The 26,568-nt window shown below is 42.3% G+C and overlaps 1 protein-coding gene across 2 annotated transcripts; it reads left to right on the top strand.

Annotated features, from left to right (window-relative positions):
- The first annotated feature begins 855 nt into the window (after window positions 1-855).
- Window positions 856-26,410, top strand: LOC129841127 (cilia- and flagella-associated protein 100-like). 2 transcript variants are annotated; one of them, XM_055909244.1, is made up of 16 exons: window positions 856-973; window positions 1,603-1,629; window positions 2,694-2,768; window positions 4,663-4,760; window positions 5,319-5,511; window positions 18,971-19,038; window positions 19,441-19,604; window positions 19,692-19,772; window positions 20,765-20,961; window positions 21,178-21,274; window positions 21,468-21,510; window positions 23,097-23,251; window positions 24,450-24,585; window positions 24,844-25,046; window positions 25,298-25,391; window positions 25,859-26,410. In XM_055909244.1, the coding sequence occupies exons 1-16, from the start codon at window positions 922-924 to the stop codon at window positions 25,970-25,972; spliced, it is 1,797 nt and encodes a 598-aa protein (XP_055765219.1). In that variant the 5' UTR covers window positions 856-921; the 3' UTR covers window positions 25,973-26,410. The 2 variants fall into 2 exon arrangements, with proteins under 2 accessions (XP_055765219.1, XP_055765228.1); XM_055909253.1 differs by lacking the exon at window positions 2,694-2,768.
- The last annotated feature ends 158 nt before the right edge of the window (window positions 26,411-26,568 follow it).

The raw sequence follows: 26,568 nt of genomic DNA, 5'->3' as shown, positions 1-26,568 counted from the left end.
TTGACTCCTAACACAATTAAACACGTTTTAGGTAGAGAAATTAAGCCACTGCCACTTCTCTAAAAAAAAATGGTATGCCTTCAAAAATATTAACAATTCCAAGAGTAGATGTTGCCAATTTAACTCTTAATCAATGTAATCAGGGCCGAAATCATAAAGCGTCTCAACAGTCAGAGTGCTAATATAGGATCAGTTTTGCATTTCAGATCAAATTGATAAAGATTACATGGACAGGAGGGACCAGGTCCATGTAATAGAGACAAATCGATTGGCTAGCATAATCTGAGTATTATCACAACACGCTCTACAGTATCCTGAGTTAGCCAGGACATTTCAGTACACTGGGTGTCAATAAGGTGAGGTGTAGAGGGGATTGCACAAATCCTCTTTAGGGTATAGGCTGTGGGCAGCAGATCAACTGGCAGAGACCTTTAGCTTGAGAAACTGTTGACCCTCACTGAACACATGAGAAAATATTAATAATTCCTCAATATCAACCCTCTCACTCTCAAAAATTGGAATTTAGATTTTTTTTTTTGCCTTAATGGAGGAGCACATGGACTATGCAAATATGGGTACAAATATCATAGAATTACCGGTGGTGGTCTGGCTCATACCCAAAATGGTCAGTTGTGCTATAATAACCTATCAAGTATTCTTCCGTGCCCAATGTAAACAAATGAGACCTCCCGGGCAATTTGATGCTAAGCAATCTGACTCCAAAATTCCCTGACAGTCTTATAAAATGCAGTAGCATAGAACACAAGCGTTTGACGACTGGGTAGAATGTTGGGAAACAGCGTCATCGAGTGGTAAGAAAATAGAACCTTCTGAACAATAATGTTACCACGGCAACAGAACGCAAACTTAGGACAATCGAGTCCCGGAAGAAAAAGGGTAGAACTCTCTCAAGATGTTCATATGACAAAGTGTTTCAGCAGAATATACTGTAAAGGGATGAATCTAATTGAAGGTAAGGGAAGATGTTCAAAACAAAACCGTATTTTACTCTGACATAATATTAGATAAAGTGGGTTGTAAAATATTTTGGATGTTACAACAAGCCAATTTGGCTCCATTTTTAGATTTTTTGGGCGACATTGTTGATAAACTTTTGGAAACATAAATAATAAGAATAATTTATTACATTTGTGAAGAGCTTTTCATTTTACAGAATCATCTCAAAGTGCATAAAATTAAAACCAAATAGAAAACAAATTGACAGGGCAACTGACACAAAGAACACAGCTGACGCTATAAAGGACAAGGATACCAAGGTGCACAGCTATTAACAGAAATCCTGCCTATTAAAGAGAAAGGTCTTTAGGCCCGTTTTAAATGAAACATTATTGTAAAATTCTCTTGATGAAAACAACTAGGCAAAACTATAGACATGTCTTACATTGTTAGAATGTGGACAGAAAATAGCCTATGATGTTACTCACAATTTAGAGAATGAACTTGTTACCACATTCACCATTGTGAATAGCCTGGATATTCGATTGACTTATAGTTGACATGCAATGTGTGAAAAAACCTGTCCCCTATTTATCAGTCTTAGCAACCCTAATTGTGGTCACTTGCATTCACTTTCTACTCTAGGGATGCTGTCACCAACATCAAGACACAGTAAGTATCAGTCATATAAGTCTTCATCTTGACACGCTGATACTGTACAATGGCTGTAACTAAACACGAAGGGGAGAGTGGGGTAAGTTGAGCCATTTTTTTACTTTTAACATCACTCCGTCAAGGGAAATATACTATTCTTTCTAACAAAGATATCTACATATATTTCAGGGTGTTGTGTATCCCTGGAAATAATCAGAATTCATGTAAACGTGAAAGTTTTGAAAACCGAGCTTGTCCAAAAAAAGTGGTGTCTTGGCACAACTTACCCCGGATATGGGGTAAATTGAGCCATGGGACAGGGTCAGTTAAGCCGCCCACACATTTTTGTACTGAATGAAATATTAACACTACCTTTTTAAAACTATGTCTATCTTTATTTCCCAAACACAATTCAACACAATCACAATCACTTTTTTGTCTTTTAATAATTTTAAGCATCTTTTAGGCTTAATACCAACATAGGCCAGGCCAGGTTGTTACCTCATATCCCAGCAATAATGCCTTGCATTACACCTGGGAAGAAAACACTTCAATTTGCTCAACTTGCCATTGGCTCAACAATTGGGTCAACTTACCCCATGGCAAACATTTTAACTATATTAGCCCACACAGCTACAAGGTTTAGGACCTCATTTTGAAGCTTATAGAGACCCCAACTGATGTCTAGAGAAATCTTAAAATGAGCTACTTTGGTTTAGACACAAGCGTCATGAAACCTCTGAACATAATACATTAATTTTACTCAGTGAAAATCAGTTTTATGGACCTAACTTTCTTACCACTTTTTCAATGTAGTTTCTTCCTTCACAGACTCCATGAAATTATTACCTCTTCCTAAACATTTGGTCAAACGATTCATTTTGTGTACGGTTTCTTAGAAACAAGGATGGCTCAACTCCTTTCGCTCAACTTACCCCACTCTCCCATGGTGAATGAGACACGTTTTTTGAAGGCTCGCCATGCACGACTAGGCTACTTTACACATAATAACCCTACTGTTTCTACTGGGTGTGAATTCTAGTTTTGATTTTCTATATTTTGTATGCGATTCTATTTGACAGGAGGACCAAACATGCTGTCAGGTCCCGTGATAGTTGCCCAGTCGGCGAGTGCCACCAAGTCAGTGATATCTACAGGTAGTAGCTTTTGTACATATCATCTAACTAACTGGTTAGCATTACTTGTAATATTGATGATGAGTCACTTTGAGGTTACCCATAGAATGATTCTGTCATAAAATAGACTAGGAAGAAATCATGGAAACATCATGTTCCAATTCCATTTCGTTCATCTCACTTAGTCATTTGACTCTTATGACATCACTCTAATCCCACTTCATTCCAGTCTAGGGTTAACCTGTTAAAAACTACTGTAGATAAAATAATTCAATAAAAACTGTATAGAAAATGTAATCAACAGTTCAATCAACAGGTTCTGAAATGTATGACACCATCCTAGGTACACGAAGACAGTAAAATAGTAGTAGGGGAGAGTGGGGTACATTGAGACATTTTTTACATTCAGCATCACTCTGCCAAGGGAGATATAGTATTGTTTCTAACAAAGACGTCTACATATATTTCAGGATGTTTTGTATCCGTGGAAATACTCCGAATTCATGTAAACATTACAGTTTTAAAAACATAGTCGGTTATGGGGAAAGTTGAGCTGCGGGAAGGGGTCAGTTTAGTCGCCTAAAAATTCCTGTACTGAATGAAATATTACTACTACCTTTTTAAAACCATGTCTATCTTTATTTCCCAAATACAATTAAACACAATCACAATTGCTTTTTTTCTGTCGTTTAATCATTTTAAGGGTCTTTTAACACAGGCTTAACACAACAAACACTTTGCACTTTTTAAAAACACTTTTACCATAGGCCAGGCCCTGTTGTTACGTCATATCCCAGCGATAATGCCTTGCATTACACCTGGGAATAAAAGACTTCAATTCGCTCAATTTGTCATTGGCTCAACTTACCCCAAGGCAAACATTTTAACTATATTAGCCCACACAGCTACAAGGAAGCACTTTCATGCTAAGTTTAGGACCATCGATTGAAGCTTATAGAGACTCCAACTGATGTATTGAACAATCTTAAAATTATGTACAGTACTTTGGTTTAGATCCTAGCATTATGAAACCTGTAACACAATAAATTAAATTGACTTGGTGAAAACTGTTTTATGTACCTAACTTGCGTACCACTTTTTCTATATGTTTTTTTCCTTCACAGACTCCATGAAATGATGAGCTCTTCCTAAATATATGGAAAAAATATTTGTTTTGTGTATGGTCTCGTAAACGCATGCTTCCTAGCCGAAACAGTTCGGAAGAGTTTGTGCATATATTATGATGACATTTTGGGACGTCTTTATTCGTTTTGGACTTCAGTGACTGTTTTTTCAGCTATTCAGGCACACAACATTTTTTCGGGAGGCGAGCCAAAGTTCGGAGCCGAAGTCTCCGCCCCTTAGTCGGTGATTGGTCAACAATAGGGATTCTTCAAAATAGTCTTTGTTATCATTCAATGAGAGACGACTTATTTTCATGTACATTTTTTCATTAAGAATTACTTCACCAAACATCTTAGTTAGATGTGAAATTGCGCAAATAAGATCTCGGCAAAAACGTCAACATTTCTTGAGTTATCTTGGATTCATTCTGAATATTTTGAGGAAGTGTATACTGGCTACGGCATTTCAAAATGGACAAACAGTACTACTGCTGCTTTTTAGAATTTTCAAGCAAAGGTCTTTTAATGGAGTATGGGAGCACACTCGTTCGGTTTGGCTAGCCGAGTTCGGCTAGGCACCAACTGAACTGAAGTATGCTGATGCCTTTACTCCTTCGGCTCAACTTACCCCACTCTTCCCTACTAGTTTATTCTTGGTATTGTGTTGGTGCAACATGCATGCTGTTTTTGAGAGGTCAATTTACTGGTACTGGTTTAAATGCAAGCCACAGTTGTATATGGGCTACTCTTCTTCTGACATTTGTCCCTGTTTTTTATTGCTATGTGTGAAGATGTATGCAAACAGATGCCTGTGGCGAACCCTTTTAAAGTGCTTGACAACAGCAACATATTTCTGATCAGGAACAAGGAAAAGGAGCGCAGGAAACTGGTGTGTATGTGTGTGTGCGTGTGTGTGACAATAAATATTTTAGCGTCATTATTATAGATTAAATACAATTGTTGACAATATAACTTTGGCCAGGATTCAATCTGATCATGGGGTATCTGGCATTGCGTTTTTTAAAGGCAATTTCCGATTGAGCCGACATATGCAGTGTTTGCCGTGAATGGGATCTCCGCGAATGCGGTAACATTGCCTTTTAAAGCTACAATGCCTGTAACCAGAGATCTGTATTTAATGGCGAGATGCTCATATCTTCGCCCTAACAATAGGAGTAGTTGTCCCAAAGGCAGGAAGGCAGGTGACAAGCTTGGTCCAAAATAAGTGGTCTTATTTTGGACAGATTTTGGTGAAACTGAAACCTCTCGCTTCGTCTCTTCCTCTCTGCTATACCCCATGATCGGATTGAATCCTGGCCTTTGTTTGAATCCCGGACAAAATCATGTTTTATTCAATGCATTACACATATAGTTACTTTTTAGTTACCTCTGTCCAACTGGTATCTGTCCAACATCATGCCAAATTATGCACCTATTTTCTTTCCAGGAGCTGCAGAGCCAGTTGAGTTTGCGGGTCCATGAGAAGGTGACCTATGCGGGCCGTATGAAGGCCAAGCAGGGTGACCTCCTCAGGGAACTGAGAGAGGGGCTGGAGGAGGACACAGCCCAGCCAGGAGGGGAGGAGAGCAGCCTGGCCCAGCAACAAAACACCCCTGCCTGGAGGGTGGCCATGATCAAAGGTGCACACACACCAACACACACCATGTTGCCTCACCATAATTGACATGTTATGACACACACTTTAGGTCATACACACACATACTGTATAGTGTAGGCCTAAACACAAAGGCCTTAGGCTTGCACTGGAGTCATTGACACAACTGAAGTAATTATTATGGTCAATCCAGTGCACTGAAAATACAGACTGCCAAACAATACTTTTTATTTGCCTCTGTCTTTATACCTAACCACAGGCCCATCGTTTGACATTGCCGTGCTATTTCAAGTTGGTGGTACAGATGACAGATCTTAACTTGGGCCTAGATTCAATCAGATCAAGTGTTAACAGGAGATAGCAGACACCCGCGTAGCAGATGTTTTGGCAGTGTCAGAGGTGGAACTGCAGTTGGAGCCATTAAATCGGTGAGCAGCTGCTCTTGCGATCATTGTCACGAAGCCACGCCCGCCCCACTCTTGTTAGATAGTTCATAGCGAGAAAGTATAGCCTATATAGAAATAATTACACTCAAATTAAAAAATCATTAAACAAAATAATGAGTATTTTCTATCATCCAAATCTCACATTCCAGTGTTCGAATTTGTAAACAAGGCTGCATGGGATTTCTGTTAATGTGACTCTTCTGCATGATATATCTGTTAATGTGACTCCTTTGCATGGGATTTCTGTTAATGTGACTTGTGCAGCCAGTGGCAATGTCTATTTTAGGTATAATGCCGGGAGCCACTTGTGGATTTGACAGCTCTAGCACAGTTCCACCTCTGACACCACCAAAACAACCGCTATGTGGAACAGAGTCCATGATCAATCTTTTCCCTACTGCATCAACATGAGCAGTTCTCTTTCTCTCCATGCGGGGGCAGTCATTGGGATCAGGGCTTGCTATCAAAATCATCCTCTCTCTCGCTCAAATGCTAGGCCTAGGTCCTATTACTGCAACATTCAGCCATACACATCAACAACCGTCGTTTTATACAGCTTATTAACACAAGCTATATTTTGGTCTCCACTAGGCTCTGACATACAGGTGTCAAGTGTATCCGAAATGCAGCTGTACAGTAGGCTACACCTAAACTATGGCCTACTGTAGCCTATCTAAACTAATTGCACGCATAGGCCTATAATATCACCTGTAAAGACAAGATGAAATTGAGAATAATGAGGTAGCCTACGGAATGGAGCACAATGGCGCGTGAAAGCCCTTCTTTTTTTTTATAGCTCTACAGTATATGTTATCGAAAAAGAGGACAGCTTAGGAGTTCTAGGAACCTAATGTTGCCAATCAACTGTCAAAATGTAGCTCAATTGTGGTCTGGGTGGTCTAGTGGTTAGGGCTGCTTCCTTCAGCGCGCACATATAGGCTTACTGTGTTAGCATGGGTTCGATTCTGACCCATACCCTTCTGGCACAAATAACTCAATCTCCCCATCGACTTGATTTAGTTACACATTTCAGATATTTTACCCCGATTTTGATAAGAAATTACAATACCAGACACTTTGATAGACAGTTGTATTTAATAGATATCCTCAATAGGAAACTAATAAAATAAGAACAGTAGGCTACACCAACATTAGTTTCCAGTCATACAAAGTGTCAGGTAAATTGCCACAGTAGATTTGCCGTGGTAAGCGAGGAAATACTTTATTTCAATTGTATGGAATGGTTGTCAAATACAGTAGATCAATCACCCTTAGTCTGTTTAAAAAGTTATTCTGATGACTAGGGGGGTGCTCCCTCTACTGTTTCCTGAAATCCACGATCATCTCCTTTGTTTTGTTGACGTTGAGTGAGAGGTTATTTTCCTGACACCACATTCCGATGGACCTCACCTCCTCCCTGTAGGCTGTCTCGTCGTTGTTGGTAATCAAGCCTACCACTGTAGTGTCGTCTGCAAACTTGATGATTGAGTTGGAGGCGTGCATGGCCACGCAGTCATAGGTGAACAGGGAGTACAGTAGAGGGCTGAGAACGCACCCTTGTGGGGTACCAGTGTTGAGGATCAGCTGGGTGGAGATGTTGTTTCCTACCTTCACCACCTGGGGGCGGCCCGTCAGAAAGTCCAGGACCTAGTTGCACAGGGCGGGGTCGAGACCCAGGGTCTCAAGCTTAATGATGAGTTTGGACGGTACTATGGTATTGAATGCTGAGCTGTAGCCAATGAACAGCATTCTTACATAGGTATTCCTCTTGTCCAGAGGGGATAGGGAAGTGTGCAGTGTGATGGCGATTGCATCGTCTGTGGACCTATTGGGGCGGTAAGCAAATTGGAGTGGGTCTAGGGTATCAGGTAGGGTGGAGGTGGAGGTGATATGATCCTTGACTAGTCTCTCAAAGCACTTCATAATGACAGAAGTGAGTGCTATGGGGCCATAGTCATTTAGTTCAGTTAGCTTTCTTGGGAACAGGAACAATGGTGGCCATCTTGAAGCACGTGGGGACAGTAGACTGTCCCCACTGTCCCCCCCCTCCTCTTCGGAGGACAAATATATTTTTGTTTTTTAAAGCTTTTCTGCTACACATACATACATTTTACACATACATTTTACATATACAGTACATTTTGCAAACACATTTTGCATACATGGTACTTTTATATAAATCAGTCACATAACGATAATACATTACCAAATATAATCTCTTTAATCCCAACCCTCAGCCACTCTCAGCCCATCCCATCCCACCCATCACCATAGACCACCCTCGTTTGGTTTCCATGTGGCACATATCTTTCAATTGTGCTGTGATGTTTTACATAATTTTTTGAACCTTTCTAATCGTATGGTATCCACAGATAAGCTAAAGATGAAAACTTTTCCTACGAGTATTATATTATTTTTTGACTGACTATGGCTTTCCCTATCGCCTAACACTGCTATTTGTAAGGTTAATTATAAGTGTATGTTGTGTTTTTTTAACCATTCCTGAACCAGTGACCAGAAACAAGCTACATAGGGGCAATACCAGAATAAATGATCTATTGATTCTGTCTCTTCGTAGCAAATTCTACAGAGCTGAGATTGTTGTATGCCCCATATATATATAGAATTCTTAGAATGTTGATGAACAATATTTTTTTCACATTATCAGCGCAGCAATGCAAACATGGTAATACGCATGAATGTGCTGGCACCACACATGCCAGCAGTTTCGTGACAGAGATAGAAATACATACAGTATCTGTTCAAAATTCAGAATGAAGGGAGATCTATTTCAGTAGGCTTAGCCTATTAAATCACTGTCCTGCACAAATCAATGAACCATCATCATCACGTGTTCTCTCCCAATATGCATAGCCGAATTACGGATACCATCCTATATTTAAGAGTAATCCTCCCCCCGCCCCTGGCCCTTTTTTTGCACGCTGTCGGGACCACCATTGGACTGGCATAAATTGCACAAATTGCTAGTTGGGCCATGGGGTGGGGTCTAGGGTTGAATATTTTCCAGTATTTTTTTTATATCCAATATTTTCCACTCCTGTGTTGTCTTGGCTGTGTGGTTAGGGTCGTTGTCCTGTTGGAAGGTGAACCTTTGCCCCAGTCTGAGGTCTTGAGCAGGTTTTCATCAAGGATCTCTCTGTACTTTGCTCCGTTCATCTTTCCCTCAAGCCTGACTAGTCTCCCAGTCCCTGTCGCTGAAAAACATCCCCAACCACCATGCTTTACCGTAGTAATGGTGCCAGGTTTCCTTCAGACGTGATGCTTGGCATTCAGGCCAGAGTTCAATCTTGGTTTCATCAGACCAGAGAATATTTTTTCTCCTGGTCTGAGAGTCCTTTAGGTGCCTTTTGTCAAACTCCAAGTAGGCTGTCATGTGCCTTTTACTGAGGAGTGGCTTCCGTCTGGCCACTCTACCATTAAGGCCTAATTGGTAGTAGTAGTAAGAGTCCGGTGGCTCTACAGAAAATTCCTTTGACCCCATGGCTTGGTTTCTTCTCTGATGGGCACTGTCAACTGTGGAACCTTATATATACAGGTGTGTGCCTTTCCAAATTATGTCCAATCAATTGAATTTACCACAGGTGCACCAATCAAGTTGTAGAAACATCTCAAGGATGATCAATGGAAACAGGATGCACCTGAGCTCAATTTCGAGTCTCATACCAAAGTTTCTGAATACTTATGTAAATAAGGTATTTCTGTTTTTTATCTGTAATAAATTTGCAAACATTTCTAAAACCCTGTTTTTGCTTTGTCATAATAGGGTATTGTGTGTAGATTGATGAGGGAAAAACATTATATAATCAATATTAGAATAAGTCTGTAACGTAACAAAATGTGGAAAAAGTCAAGGGGTCTGAATACCTGTTTGACCAGATGCAATGCTATTTCACAGTAAACAAATTGACAACAGACTTTCAACACGCTTATAGGGAAGGACACTCAACAAGCACAGCACCTACACAGATGACAAATGACTGATGATTGGCTGAGAGAAATTGATGATAAAATTATTGTTGGGGCTGTCTTGTTAGACTTCAGTGCAGCATTTGACATTATCGGTCATAGTCTGCTGCTGGAAAACACATGTGTTATGTGTTATGGCTTTAAACCCCCTGCTATAATGTGGATAAAGAGATACTTGTCTAACAGAACACAGAGGGTATTCTTTAATGGAAGCCTCTCAAACATAATCCAGGTAGAATCAGGAATTCCCCAGGGTAGCTGTTTATGCCTTGCTTTTATTTTTTACTAACGACATGCCACTGACTTTGAGTAAAGCCAGAGTGTCTATGTATGCTGATGACTCAACACTATACAGTTCAGCTACTACAGCGACTGAAATGACTGCAACACGTAACAAAGAGCTGCAGTTAGTTTCAGAGTGGGTGGCAAGGAATAAGTTAGCCATAAATATTTCCAAAACTAAAAGCATTGTATTTGGGACAAAACATTCACTTAACCCTAAACCTCAACTAAATCTTGTCATAAATAATGTGGAAATTGTGCAAGTTGAGATGACTAAACTGCTTGGAGTAACCCTACAGGCCCTAGTTTTGTCGCACCTTGACTACTGATCAGTCGTGTGGTAAAGGTGCCACCAAAAAGGACTTAGGAAAATTGTAATTGGCTCAGAATAGGGCAGCATGGCTGGCCCTTGGATGTACACAGAGAGCTAATATTAATAATATGCATGTCAATCTCTCCTGGCTCAAAGTGGAGGAGAGATTGACTTCATCACTACTTCTATTTATGAGAGGTATTGACATGTTGAATGCACTGAGCTGTCTGTCTAAACTACTGGCACACAGCTTGGACACCCAGGCATACCCCACAAGACATGCCACAAGAGGTCTCTTCACAGTCCCCAAGTCCAGAACAGACTATGGGAGGCGCACAGTACTACATAGAGCCATGACTACATGGAACTCTATTCCACATCAAGTAACTGATGCAAGCAGTAAAATTAAATTTAAAAAACAGATAAAAAACACATTTTGGAACAGTAGGCTAATGCATATATATATATACCTTTCATAATATTTCCCCTAATGTTATTAGCCTACCTCCTCTTTCTCTCTCTATTGTTGCTTCATTCCTTCCTCGCTTTCAACAGGTAAAGGAAACAAGTTTCATTGTCCTTACCTTCATCATTCTAATGACATCCTTGAATAATATAGGACTAGAATTAGATGCAGGCGGCTTTCACCTCTCTTCATGAAGATTGAATTGTTGTGGGTCTGAATAAATAACTGCTATAGCCTTCGCTCTTCTTTAAAACTACCTGTGAGTTCTATTGGCTGCTGTATTTAACATTCAGCAAACAACAGCTGTATTTAACATTCAGCAAACAACAGCTTGGGTTCCTCTTCGAATAGTCTATTGGTATAAGAAATCTTTAAAAAAAAATAATGTCCAGCAAGCTATTCTAGTCTAGCTTTTCCTGCATGGGATTCCAAGAGCTAAGGTACATTTTTTAAGGAGAGAGGCCAGGGGAGCACAGGTGCATGCATATTGCGCAACAGACAGAGGCTATAGGTTAGACGCTTATTATGGATAACCCATCATTAATTAGCTAAATATAAGGCTAATTCTGCATTGAATGTATTATCTGAAAGAGGTACGCTAGGACATCTATACATAGGGCTATATATCAATCTATATTGAACAAAAATATAAACGCAACATGCAACAATTTCAAAGATTTTACTGAGTTACAGTTCATATAAGGAAATCAGTCAATTGAAATACATTCATTAGGACCTAATTTAGGGATTTCACATGACTGGGAATACAGATGTGCATCTGTTGGTCACAAATGCCTTAAAAAAAAGGTAGGGGCGCGGATCAGAAAACCACTCAGTGTCTGGTGTGACCACTATTTACCTCATGTAGCAAGACATCTTCTTCACATAGAGTTGATCAGGCTGTTGATTGTGGCCTGTGGAATGTCGTCCCACTCCTCTTCAATGGCTGTGCGAAGTTGCTGGATATTGGTGTGAACTGGAACGCGGTGTCATACACGTCGATCCAGAGCATCTCAAATATGCTCAATGGGTGACACGTCTGGAGTATGCAGCTCATGGAAGAACAGGGACATTTTCAGCTTCAAGGAAATGTGTCCAGATGCTTGCGACATGGGACCGCCATGATGGTGGCGGATGAATGGCACCACAATGGGCCTCAGGATCTCGTCATGGTATATCTGTGCATTCAAATTTCTGTTGATAAAATGCAATTGTGTTCGTTGTCCGTAGCTTCTGCCTGCCCATACCATAACCCCACCGGCACGATGTGGCACTCTGTTCACAAGGTGACATCAGCAAACCGCTACCCCACACAATGCCATACTGCCCGGTACAGTTGAAACCGGAATTAATCCGTGAAGAAAACAATTCTCCAGCATCCCAGTGGCCATCGAAGGTGAGCATTTGCCCATTGAAATTGGTTACGACGGCGAACTGCAGTCAGATCAAGTCCCTGGTGAGGCCGACGAGCACGCAGATAAGCTTCCCTGAGACCATTTCCTACAGTTTGTGCAGATATTATTCGGCTGTGCAATCCCACAGTTTCATCAGCTGTCTGGGTGTCTGGTCTCAGATGATCCCGCAGGTGAAGAAGCCGAATGTGGAGGTCCTGGGAAAGTGTGGTTACAAGTGGTCTACGGTTGTGAGGCCTGTTGAACATACTACCAAATTCTCTAAAACAACGTTGGAGGCGGTTTATGGTAGAGAAATTAACATTCAATTCTCTAGCAACAGCTCTGGTGGACATGCAGTCAGCTTGCCAATTGCACACTCCCTCAAACATCTGTGGCATTGTATTGTGTAACAAAACTGCACATTTTCGAGTGGCCTTTTATTGTCCCCAGCATAAGGTGCACCTGTATATTGATCATGCTGTTTAATCAGGTTCTTGATATGCCACATCTGTCAGGAGGATGAATTTTCTTGGCAAAGGAAAAATGCTCACTAACAGGGATGTAAACAAATGTGTGCACAACATTTGAGAGATATACGATTTTTGTGTGTATGAAATATTTCTGTGATCTGTCATTTCAGCTCATGAAACGTGGGACCAACACTTTACATGTTGCGTTGATATATTTGTTCAGTATAGAACAGGATGATCTATTTTGGATGCAATTTGAATGGAGTTGATGGAGAAAGTGCTCGCACGTGCACTGATTTAAAGCAACGATATTCGAGTTAAAAAAATATATATCTTTACAATAAAAACTTTTGTTGGCCCCTGAAAGCCAGATGGAGATGGGTAAAATAGATGCGCATTCAGGCTTTATTTTACTGTAGCATAGACTATGCTGCAGCAAATGCAGGCCTACCTGTTCCAAGAATAAAAGTTATGACAGGTTTACATGCATTGTGAACTGCGCTCCATTCTGAAATGGGCTCTCTGTCCCCACCCTGAGCGTTGATGATTCACCATGCAGGCGCCGTAGAGAAACCAGATTTAGACATTGCATACAGTGGCAAGAAAAAGTATGTGAACCCTTTGGAATTACCTGGATTTCTGCGTAAATTGGTCATACCATTTGATCTGATCTTCATATATCAAATAAAATCAAATGGATTTATATAGCCCTTTGATATCTCAAAGTGCTGTACAGAAACCCAGCCTAAAACATCAAACAGCAAGCAATGCAGGTGTAGAAGCACGGTGGCTAGTAAAAACTCCCTAGAAAGGCCAAAACCTAGGAAGAAACCTAGAGAGGAACCAGGCTATGAGGGGTGGCCAGTCCTCTTCTGGCTGTGCCGGGTGGAGATTATAACAGAACATGGCCAAGATGTTCAAATGTTCATAAATGGCCAGCATGGTCAAAAAATAATAATTTACATTTAAGTCATTTAGCAGACGCTCTTATCCAGAGCGACTTACAAATTGGAAAGTTCATACATATTCATCCTGGTCCCCCCGTGGGAATTGAACCCTGGTCCCCCCGTGGGAATTGAACCCACAACCCTGGCGTTGCAAGCGCCATGCTCTACCAACTGAGCCACACGGGACCATAATCACAGTAGTTGTCGAGGGTGCAACAAGTCAGCACCTCAGGAGTAAATGTCAGTTGGCTTTTCATAGCTGATCATTAAGAGTATCTCTACCGCTCCTGCTGTCTCTAGAGAGTTGAAAACAGCAGGTCTGGGACAGGTATCACGTCCGGTGAACAGGTCAGGGTTCCATAGCCGCAGGCAGAACAGTTGAAACTGGAGCAGCAGCACGGCCAGGTGGACCAGGGACAGCAAGGAGTCATCATGCCAGGTAGTCTGAGGCATGGTCCTAGGGCTCAGGTCCTCCAAGAGAGAGAAAGAAAGAAAGAGAGAAAGAGAGAATTAGAGAGAGCATACTTAAATTTACACAGGACACCGGATAAGACAGGAGAAGTACTCCAGATATAACAGACTGACCGACTTTCCGTTCACCTTCACACTCCTGGGCCAGACTACACTCAATCATATGACCTACTGAAGAGATGAGTCTTCAGTGAAGACTTAAAGGTTGAGACCGAGTCTGCGTCTCTCACATGGGTAGGCAGACCATTCCATAAAAATTGAGCTCTTTTTTTTTTTATATATATATTTTTATTTTACCGTTATTTTACCAGGTAAGTTGACTGAGAACACGTTCTCATTTGCAGCAACGACCTGGGGAATAGTTACAGGGGAGAGGAGGGGGATGAATGAGCCAATTGTAAACTGGGGATTATTAGGTGACCATGATGGTTTGAGGGCCAGATTGGGAATTTAGCCAGGACAGCGGGGTTAACACCCCTACTCTTACGATAAGTGCCATGGGATCTTGAATGACCTCAGAGAGTCAGGACACCCGTTTAACGTCCCATCCGAAAGACGGCACCCTACACAGGGCAGTGTCCCCAATCACTGGCCTGGGGCATTGGGATATTTTTTAGACCAGAGGAAAGAGTGCCTCCTACTGGCCCTCCAACACCACTTCCAGCAGCATCTGGTCTCCCATCCAGGGACTGACCAGGACCAACCCTGCTTAGCTTCAGAAGCAAGCCAGCAGTGGTATGCAGGGTGGTATAGGAGAAAGCCCTGCCTCCAGCTGTTTGCTTAGAAATTCTAGGGACAATTAGGAGGCCTGCATCTTGTGACCGTAGCGTACGTGTAGGTATGTATGGCAGGACCAAATCGGAAAGATAGGTAGGAGCAAGCCCATGTAATGCTTTGTAGGTTAGCAGTAAAACCTTGAAATCAGCCCTTGCCTTAACAGGAAGCCAGTGTAGGGAGGCTAGCACTGGAGTAATATGATCCAATTTTTTTGAGTTCTAGTCAGGATTCTAGCAGCTGTATTTAGCACTAACTGAAGTTTATTTAGTGCTTTATCCGGGTAGCCGGAAAGTAGAGCATTGCAGTAGTCTAACCTAGAAGTAACAAAAGCATGGATTAATGTTTCCGCATCATTTTTGGACAGAAAGTTTCTGATTTTTGCAATGTACCGTAGATGGAAAAAAGCTGTCCTTGAAACAGTCTTGATATGTTCGTCAAAAGAGAAATCAGGGTCCAGAGTAACGCAGAGGCCCTTCACAGTTTTATTTGAGACAACTGTACAACCATCAAGATTAATTGTCAGATTCAACAGAAGATCTCTTTGTTTCTTGGGACCTAGAACAAGCATCTCTATTTTGTCCGCCTAACATCAAGGCGGTGACCCGTTCCTGTAGGTTCATGCTCTACAACATTCGCAGAGTACGACCCTGCCTCACGCAGGAAGCGGCGCAGGTCCTAATCCAGGCACTTGTCATCTCCCGTCTGGATTACTGCAACTCGCTGTTGGCTGGGCTCCCTGCCTGTGCCATTAAACCCCTACAACTCATCCAGAACGCCGCAGCCCGTCTGGTGTTCAACTTTCCCAAGTTCTCTCACGTCACCCCGCTCCTCCGCTCTCTCCACTGGCTTCCAGTTGAAGCTCGCATCCGCTACAAGACCATGGTGCTTGCCTACGGAGCTGTGAGGGGAACGGCACCTCCGTACCTTCAGGCTCTGATCAGGCCCTACACCCAAACAAGGGCACTGCGTTCATCCACCTCTGGCCTGCTCGCCTCCCTACCTCTGAGGAAGTACAGTTCCTGCTCAGCCCAGTCAAAACTGTTCGCTGCTCTGGCACCCCAATGGTGGAACAAACTCCCTCACGACGCCAGGTCAGCGGAGTCAATCACCACCTTCCGGAGACACCTGAAACCCCACCTCTTTAAGGAATACCTAGGATAGGATAAAGTAATCCTTCTAACCCCCCCTTAAAAGAGTTAGATGCACTATTGTAAAGTGGTTGTTCCACTGGATATCATAAGGTGAATGCACCAATTTGTAAGTCGCTCTGGATAAGAGCGTCTGCTAAATGACTTAAATGTAAATGTAAATGTAAAATGTCCGAGTTTAAAGTAGAAATTTGCAGCCATCCACTTCCCTATGTCTGAAACACAGGCTTCTAGCGAGGGCAATTTTGGGGCTTCAACATGTTTCATTGAAAAGTACAGCTGTGTGTCATCCGCATAGCAGTGAAAGTTAACATTATGTTTTCGAAAGGACATCCCCAAGAGGTAAAATATATAGGGAAAACAATACTGGTCCTAAAACAGAACCTTGAGGAACACAGAAATGTACAGTTGATTTGTCAGAGGACAAACCATTCACAGAGACAAACTGATATCTTTCCGACAGATACGATCTAAACCAGGCCAGAACTTGTCCGTGTAGACCAATTTGGGTTTCCAAACTCTCCAAAAGAATGTGGTGATCGATAGTATCAAAAGCAGTACTAAGATCTAGGAGCACGACACTAGACAAACACTGGTCTATGTCACAACACTAGACAAACACTGTCTGCTTAAGCTAATAACACACAAACAATTATACATTTTCATGTCTTTATTGAACACATGTGTAAACATACACAGTGTAGGGTGGAAAAAGTATGTGAACCCTTGCATTTAATAACTGGTTGAACCTCCTTTGGCAGCAATAAACTCAACCAAACGTTTTCTGTAGTTGCGGATTAGACCTGCACAACGGTCAGGAGGAATTCTTAACCATTTATCTTTACAAAACTGTTTCAGTTCAGCAATATTCTTAGGATGCATGGTGTGAACCGCTCTCGAGGTCATGTCACAGCATTTTAAATTGGGTTGAGGTCAGGACTCTGACTGGGCCACTCCAGAAGGCGTATTTTCTTCTGTTGAAGCCATTCTTTGTTGATTTACTTCTGTGTTTTGGGTCGTTGTCTTGTTGCATCACCCAACTTCTATTGAGCTTCAATTGGCAGACAGATAGCCTAACATTATCCTGCAAAATGTCTTGATAAACTTGGGAATACATTTTTCTATCGATGATAGCAAGCTGTCCAGGCCCTAAGGCAGCAAAGCAGCCCCAAACCATGATGCTCCCTCCACCAAACTTTACAGTTGGGATGAGGTTTTGATGTTGGTGTGCTGTGCCTTTTTTTCTCCACACATAGTGTTGTGTGTTCCTTCCAAACAACTCAACTTTAGTTTAATCTGTCTACAGAATATTTTGCCAGAAGCACTGTGGAACATCCAGGTGCTCTTTTGCAAACTTCAGACGTGCAGCAATGTTTTTTTTTGGACAACAGTGGCTTCTTCTGTGGTGTCCTGCCATGAATACCATTCTTGTTTCATGTTTTACGTATCTTAGTCTCGTCATCAGAGATGTTACCATGTTCCAGAGATTTCTGTAAGTCTTTAGCTGACACTAGGATTCTTCTTAACCTCATTGAGCATTCTGCACTGTGCTCTTGCAGTCATCTTTGCAGGACGGCCACTCCTAGGGAGAGTAGCAACAGTGTTGAACTTTCTCCATTTATAGACAATTTGTCCTACCGTGGACTGATGAACATCAATGTTTTAAGAAATACTTTTGTAACCCTTTCCAGCTTTATGCAAGTCAACAATTCTTAATCTTAGGTCTTCTGAGATCTATTTTGTTCGAAGCATTGTTCACATCAGGCAATGCTTCTTGTGAATAGCAAACTCAAATTATGTGAGTTTTTTCATAGGGCAAGGCAGCTCTAACCAACATCTCAAATCTCGTCTCATTGATTGGACTCCAGGTTAGCTGAACCCTGACTCCAATTAGCTTTTGGAGAAGTCATCAGCCTAGGGGTTCACATACTTTTCCCAACCTACACTGTGAATTTTTATGATGTATTCAATATAGACAAGAAAAATACAATCATGTGTGGGTTATTAGTTTAAGCACACCGTGTTCATCTAAGATGAAGATCAGATCAAATTTTATGACTAATTTATGCAGAAATACAGGTAATTCCAAAGGGTTCACATACTTTTTCTTGCCGCTGTATAATTTAAAAGTTCCATTTCACGCCATGCTGTTCACATAAATAATGAATTATAATTTACCGTTTTCTCACAGTTATTTTTCCCTGTAAAAGGGAGTGGTTTTGGGCGGCAAATCCCAGTAAATCTTGGTAACTGGGTTCCTGCCATTCAACTCTAGTTGGGTCATTCCAATGAGTTGGGTTCGGGGCTGTTGGAACTGAAGATGCTGTATGTATACCCAGCTTATGGTAGGTACGGTACTGCATTATATAGCCTACAAAGACTGCTTCCAGCTGCCCCCTTGCGCCAATTCTAAATATTCAGTATTCATTCACGTCCTCCTGCTGCAGGATTAATTTCCTCCTGCGATGAAATGGGTTAAATTGAAGATCCGACATCTGTATACACCGTCCAACCAAATGCTTACTTGCCGGTTCCTTCTTGACAGTGCAACAACAATAAGAAATAATACAATATAAGAATGTGAACATAAAGTAAATGACTCAGTAGAATAAACATTTTAGCAAAAGTATAATACAGGAAGAAACAATTTATAGTGGGGAAAGGGGGATTGGGGGGCAAGTGTTTAAATTGTGCAGTACTTAGCAGAGTCTGTTATCAGCAGTTGTGATGTGAGTGGCATGAAGGTATATGTGTGTGTAACCAACCATACTGTTTCTCCTCAGATCGCAATATTGACAAAGAGAGCATGAATGAGTTTATCACCAAGAAAAGGGAGATATTTCTGCTGGAGGTAAGAAGGGAACGACGGTCCATAAAAACTGCCCGGTTGATCATGTTATACTCTTTATGAGAACTGGAATGTGTCCACAGATATTCGTTCTTTATACGATACAGAAATGCTTGATCATTGAATTAAAAGTAAATGTATTGTTATGTATTCATCGTCTTTAGTGGTTCCCACTAGTGAGGAGTAGCCTGTGTGCAGGTACAGTCAATACAAGCTTCTCCACCTCCCTCAAGTTGCTGGCATTTCCCACCTCTTGACATCTCCCTTCTTCCCGCCCTCAATCTTTCTCCCTCCTGTCCATCCATCCATCCATCCTCCAACCCTGCCTGTCCCTTCTCATCCCTAATCCCCCCATCTCTCTCTCCCCATCCCTATCTCCCTCATCTCTCTCCCCCTCTCTCCCAGTACTCCTTGGCTGTGAAGCGTGGAGAGATCAAGCAGCTGGAGAAAATGGCGGCCGGCGAGGAGAGGAAGCTGATGCGCGCCGAGCGGTTCCTGGAGGACGACGCCATCATGTTCGACGAGTTCCTCAAAGAGAATGACAAGAACTCTGTGGAGGCCATCAAAGTGTAATAACTAACAATATGGTTGATGTATGTACAATCTATGTTCCTCTTCTACTTCATAAAATCACATGGTGTCTCCATTTTGCACAGTGCTGAGTTAGAGACCAAAGTGAAACTGGAGAAGGTGACTGAGATCAAGAGGCTCACGACTAGGATGGTGACCATTAAGAGGTGGGTAGTACACAGAGCATTACAGCTAGGATGGCCATGGCCTCCCGCCTCATAATATTGGAACTATTGGCGTAAATAAACTATAGTCAATGCTTGATGCACGTGAAAAAGTCATAAAGGTTACACATCATGTACACTACTGTTCAAAAGTTTGGAGTCACTTAGAAATGTCCTTGTTTTTGAAAGAAAAGCAATTCTTTTTGTCCATTAAAATAACAGAACTGATCAGAAATACAGTTAGACATTGTTAATGTTGTAAGTTACTTTTGTAGCTGGAAACAGCTGATTTCTTATGGAATATCTACATAGGCGTACAGAAGCCCATTATCAGCAACCATCACTCCTGTGTTCCAATGGCACGTTGTGTTAGCTAATCCAAGTTTATCATTTCAAAAGGCTAATTGATCATTAGAAAACCCTGTGAAGAGGCAACTCCGGGATGCTGGCCTTCTAGGCAGAGGCTCTGTCCAGTGTCTGTGTTCTTTTGACCATCTTCATCTTTTATTTTATTGGCCAATCTAAGATATGGCTTTTTCTTTTCAACTCTGCCTAGAAGGCCAGCATCCTGGTGTCGGCTCTTCACTGTTGATGCTGAAACTGGTGTTTTGCCAGTACTATTTAATGAAGCCTCTTGCTCAGTTGTGCATCGGGGCCTCCCACTCCTCTTTCTATTCTGGTTAGGGCCAGTTTGCGCTGTTCTGTGAAGGGAGTAGTTCACAGCGTTGTACAAGATCTTCAGTTTCTTGGCAATTTCTCGCATGGAATAGCCTTCATTTCTCAGAACAATAATAGACTGATAGGTTTCAGAAGAAAGTTATTTGTTTCTGGCCATTTTGAGCCTGTAATCGAACCCACAAATGCTGATGCACCAGATACTCAACTCAGTACTCAAAAGTCTAAAGAAGGCCAGTTGTTTTGCTTCTTTAATCATGACAACAGTTTTCAGCTGTGCTAACATCATTGCAAATTATGCTCTTGCTCTTCTCCTGCAGTGACATCTCTAAGTTTGAGGACATCATTAAGGAGTACACCATGTACAAGGAGTTCCTCTTCAAGCTGTCCCCTCCAGAGTGGCAAGAGGCACAGAGGGCCAAGGGTAAGACCCCCAAAGCCAAGTCTGCCACCAAGTCTGCCACCAAAGACAAGTCCAAAGAGAAAGACAAAGACGAGAGGGCCACTCCGAAAAGAGGTACTAGTATGTCTTCTTTCTTAGTGTTTTGTTATGTATTGTTGCATAAACATTTGACTTCAGTGCTGTGATGTAGTGGCCTGTAAAATGGTGATGGGCTGTTGCATTTGATGCTATTTTGTGTCTATACTAAAGCGTCTCTTTTTTAATCTCTGTTTCCTGTCTCTCCCTCTCTCACACACACACACACACACACACACACACACACACAAACAGGTGTGGAAAGCAGGGCGTCCTTTGCGAGTCGAGAGCTGCCCCCTCTCCGGGATGCCAGGGCCCCCTCTAGACAGTCAATAGGCCAGAGTGACAAACCGTGAGTGTGTGTGTGTGTGTGTGTGTGTGTGTGTGTGTGTGTGTGTGTGTGTGTGTGTGTCACAAATCACGAGTACAACAGTGGGCCTCAAGGTATCTATGTGAGTCACCCATTGGTGGAAGTGGGTTTGAATGTGACCATGTTATATGCTATAATTTTGGCACATTTTTGTGCTGAGTTCCTGTCTTTTCAGGAGTCCTGTGGCAGAACTGGAGACCGACAGCTCTGAATATGAGGTTAGTTTCAACTTTCGAAGATAAGAATTACACTGGAGGATAACTGCATACATGCAAATTTTAGCCATCCATAAACTGACACCAGAATTGAATAAATGAGACGTTTGAATAAAAAGTGAATACAGGCTGAATATGACTTAAAATGTCAAGGGCCGATTTTCCGGACTCAGATTAAGCTCAGGCCTAACAAGTATGCTTAATGGATCAGTCTCGACTAAAATACCTTTACTCCAAGGGCGCGTTTGAGCAGATCTCTTTTGACCGTCGTTGGTCGCCGCCTTCCAAAGTGTGTTGCATTATGGGAATAAACATTTTCGACTCGCGCCTACACAACGACTGCATGAACTCATGAAGCTTTGACTGCAGTCAACTGCAAGCTTCTGCAGTTGCTCTTCACCAACTTCATCCTACAGCCATAGCCTGGATTGTGGGAGGCTCTATTTTCAACCAATCATTTGGGTGTTTTTGTTTGATCTACGCGAACGTGACCAAACACGTGACTGAAACCAAAACCAACTTTGCCGCGATTCATGTATACAGTGGATGTAACGGCTGTCAATGTCGTTCTCCTCCTCAGACGAGGAGGAGCATGGATCGGACCAAGATGCGGAGTAGGAGGTATTCATGATTTAATGGCAAACCAACAAAACACTACAAATTAACAAAACAACAAACGTGACTAACCTGCAACAGTCCTGTGTGGCCCAAACGCTGACACAAGAACAAACACCCACAAAACACCAGTGAAACCCTGGCTGCCTTAGTATGACTCTCAATCAGAGACAAACGATACACACCTGTCTCTAATTGAGAATCATAACAGGCCGAACACAAAACCCCACATAGAAATAGAAAACATAGACTAACCCACCCAACTCACGCCCTGACCAACTAAAACAAATACATAACAAAGGAAAACAGGTCAGGAACGTGACAGTGGATATGTACAAATTAATGTGATATTTGAGGCTCTGTCTCACTAATTGATAGTACAATGTACACACATATATTTACAGTTTGTGAGTGTGTAATATGGAGGTTGGCGACATGTTTATTTTGACATTACAAAGAAAAGCTTGTATAAACAATGGCAACACAGCCATGTTGCGCTGAGCCTTGCTGCTGAAAAACCACAGGTCTACCTACTGTTGTATTCGGAGCATGTGACAAATTTGATTTGATTTGTGTCCGACTTTCGGCTGTCACAGATGCACCTCCCTCCACTTCACTCCTCGACTTTCATCTGCAGTCGGTTGCTTCAGCCTTACCACTTAAACGAGCCCCATGACTAGGATTAATCTGGGAAAACCAACCAAAATCTGATTATGTTGAACTTCAACCCAACTATCCAGGCAACCTAGCCTCCTGCTAAAGGATAACTTTCCCTGTACACTTTTATAAACTTACGCCTACTTATCAATTTGCCCTGGAAGAAGTCTATGGGAGAATCTCTATGGCGTTTTCTCGATTCCTCACGTCCACTCTCCTCGCCTCCCTCTCAAAAATCGCCCCTCCGACCATCTAATCCAATGGGTTTTGAGAAGGAGGAGAGGAGAGATGACACGATGAATTGTCACCCCCTGCAGGAACACCCAGAGCTGTATTTCACGGACCCCAGGCAGCTCCTGGAGTTGCTTTCAGAGCTGGAGGAGCAGAACCTCTCTCTGATCCAGAACTCCAGGGAGACGGAGGAGGCCCTGGAGGTGTTCAGTAAGGTCATGGACCATACAAAAAAGAAGATGTAAGACCTGCTGGGGTTAGAGGTCAGAGGTAGATAGAGAGGGAAGTGAGCACCACAGATGGAAGTGAATGTAGAGATTCACACAGTGGCTCGGACTACTGAATTATGCCTCTCATTCCAGTTACACTGGTTTGGATTTCTCCCTGACCAATATGGCTGCCATTTTCACTCCAGAATTGCAGGAAATTCGCTTTAAAAAAAGAAAATTCTCTCAGCTTCATTGCAAAATGGGTAGAATAGCAATATATTTCATATTAAAAATTCATTTAATTTGTTAAGCGCTTTTCTCAGACCAGAGGCAAAAAGATAAATAATAATAATAATACCAAATAAATAAATGATAATAAAAACAATCCAGAACACAGACAACAATCAAAGTTATATGCAGGTGTGGTCAGATCCGAAGGACATGAGAACAGAATTAGCAGAGGTCCTAGAAAGCTTTACTGTACAGCACGGTCTTGAGCTGTGCCTTAAATGAGGACAGAGACTCTGCAGTCCTAATAGTGTCTGGAATTGCATTCCAAAGACACAGAGCCACGTAACTGAAAGCCCTGTCACCCATAGTTTATAGTCTGCTGAAGGGCTGTTGAAGGGAGATGGACCTGGAGGAGCGAAGGGTAGAATGAGGTCAGACAGGTACTTTGGTCCAGAGTTTTTCATAGCTTGGTAGGTGTGAACCAGGATTTTGTAGTGGAGGTTGAACGGTGGAGGTTGAACAGCACTGGAGTGATGTGCTCGCTGGGGAGGTGTGGGTGAGGACACGTGCAGCACAGTTTTGGAAATATTGTAGCCTGTTTAGGCACTTGGCAGATGCTCCAACAAAAAGGGTAAATATGTGTAGAATTGCAGGAAATTAGCTTTAAAAATGCAAAATTAGCATGAGATTAGCTATAAAACTGCAAAAGTTTATCTCTGCCCCATGGCAATATGTGTAGAATTGTGTGAAATTTGCTTTAAAACAGCAACATTTTCTCTCTGCCTCATGGCAAAATGTTTAGAATAGCATGATATTAGCTATAAAAATTCTAAGTTATTGTAGAAAGTAAATTATTTTGACTGACATTGACAAGTGCTAGGATGTTTTATGTCATGAGTACCCTTCATAGTTCCTTGGAGAAAATCTTCACCTGCATTCGTTTCTATGTGTGTGCGCGGCTGTGCCATTCTTTTCTCCATCCTTCCCCCCTCTCTGCAGGGAGCTGGAAACCGTCCAGCTGACCCAGCAGATAGACGTCATGACCCACACCATCCAGAGGGAGAGGGACCGGGCTGCCGAGCTGGAGCTGAGGGCCCGCCTCTTCAACTTTGGGAAGTACAAATCCGCCGACCAGGTAGGAGAGAGAAAAGTTGCCCTTGAGACAGTGATCTAAAGTCAGTTTAGAGTCTGTCCGTCCCTAATGGTCGATGTTAGGATTTGGGGAAGGTAAACAAATCCTAGATGTGTGCCTACTGACACTTCTACTCACAGTGGGAAATGGGACAGGTCACACTGACGGTTATGCAGAGGACATGCTAATATCAGTTGTGAGCCAGTCATTGGCCTTAGATCATATAGATCTTTCTCTCTCACCTTTGTTCCTCCACTGTAGGAGGTTATGTTGGACTCCCTGGGCGCTAAGGTGGAGGTGGTGTACCGGAGCTGCGTGGGCGACACAGAGGCCAACCTGAGCACGTTGCAGATGCTGATGGTTATCGAGAGCCGTCTGGGCGAGCTGCTGGAGAACGTGGAGATGATCCCCAAGGAGCGGCTGCTGATGGCCGAGAGGACCAAGGAGAAGGAAAGGAGGCTCAGGTAGGGGAGAGTTGGAACACAGCCTCGTAGGACCATCATATAGGCTAGTCAGGTTGGCCCCATTCCATTTCAACCACTAAGTCTTAAGGATCTAAGCTTTAGGCTATGCCAAGTGCACATGGTTGGTTGATGCATAGGGGAAGAAACTACTGAGGTCTGTGCTGGTGTCATAGGCAGAAATTTGACTTGGGCCCCATTAATCGACCCTTCTCCTCCTTTCCCGCCCATGATCCTTTGCTTCCTTTCCCTAGGCTGCGTGATGAGAAGATGCATCAGGCGAAGCAGCACCAGGAGGAGAGGCTGAAGAGGGCCCTGGAGAGAGCCCAGGCCGACATCAAGAAAACAGTCAGTCACACAATCTGCCTCTACACCACACCATTACAATCCTAAAGAAAATCTGTGTGAAACATGACATTTTCATTAGACGCCTACAACCCAGATTACATTGCGTAACTAAGGGCTGGATTCAGTCTGTATCGCAGAAGATCCGCATGAAAAAATGTTAGGTAATTTCTGATTGAGCCGACATTAACAGATTTTACCGTGAATGCAGGAACATTGCCTTTAAATTTCAATCGAGCTATACCGTGGATCTTCTGCGATACTTCCACGGTATGGATTGAATGCAGCCCTAAACCATTGGTTTAGTTACCTGGGGGACTGTTCTATTATAATATATGGTAGAAATGGAGAATAAGCATGACGTTTGATAAATATCCAGAGTTCATGTCATGTAATTAATTGTACTACAGAAATCATACCATTGTGTTCTCTTTATTTGACGATGCTAACACTTAAGCCTTTTTCTACAGACTGGCAAGAAACTGATGGCCAGATCACAGCCCCCTGCTGGCAAGCTGAAGACCAGCCAGGTGTATGACATCTCAGACAAGGAGAAAGAGGAGCAGCTTTACTTCTTCACCTAAAGGGCAGAGTCAGTCACAACACAGCCCCTATGCCATTACTGACAAGAACTCATTTAATATGTTTTGGCCTATTGTGGGGCTGTGACTGACTCACTGTAAATACTGACCAATAATTGGATATGACAGGTATAAGTAAGACTTTTCAAACGTCTCCATTGGACGCTGGTGATGTCACGATGGGGTAGGTCCTACTTATTGGTACTCGGTGGGGAGCATGTGGACTTTGTTTTGGTGGAGCGCTTTCTAGGGCATGTGGACAGTACTCTCCCCACACATTTTATAGACTTTGATTATTTTGTGTTACCAGAATGTTTTCTTATCCGTTATATTGATCATCTATTGTGCTTCTTTACCTGATCATATCTGAATAGCAGTTAGATGGACTGACTGCATGTATGTGATGAACAAATTAATAAACTTTTTTTTTTACACAATAAAAAGGTCTGCTCTTGCCTCTTTGGTGAAGTCAATGTGAACCTATAAATCTATATAAACCCAGAGTGAAACCAGGAAAGCTAGATAGAAATCTTTATCAAGTCTAGGTTTAGCTAAGTTCTACAGAAATACTATACAACACAAAAAAAGACACTGTACAA

This window comes from Salvelinus fontinalis, chromosome 3 (genome assembly GCF_029448725.1).
Source record: "Salvelinus fontinalis isolate EN_2023a chromosome 3, ASM2944872v1, whole genome shotgun sequence".
Classification (NCBI taxonomy): Eukaryota; Metazoa; Chordata; class Actinopteri; order Salmoniformes; family Salmonidae; genus Salvelinus; species Salvelinus fontinalis.
The sequence above is the reverse complement of the archived record's forward strand: the minus strand, read 5'-3'. Positions and strand labels throughout refer to the sequence as shown.

Coding starts and splice junctions, on each gene's coding strand:
- LOC129841127 (XM_055909244.1), top strand. CDS start 922: ATGACAAAGTGTTTCAGCAGAATATACTGTAAAGGGATGAATCTAATT. Junction 974..1,602: donor AGGGATGAATCTAATTGAAG/GTAAGGGAAGAT, acceptor TTTCTACTCTAG/GGATGCTGTCACCAACATCA. Junction 23,252..24,449: donor GACCATACAAAAAAGAAGAT/GTAAGACCTGCT, acceptor CCCTCTCTGCAG/GGAGCTGGAAACCGTCCAGC.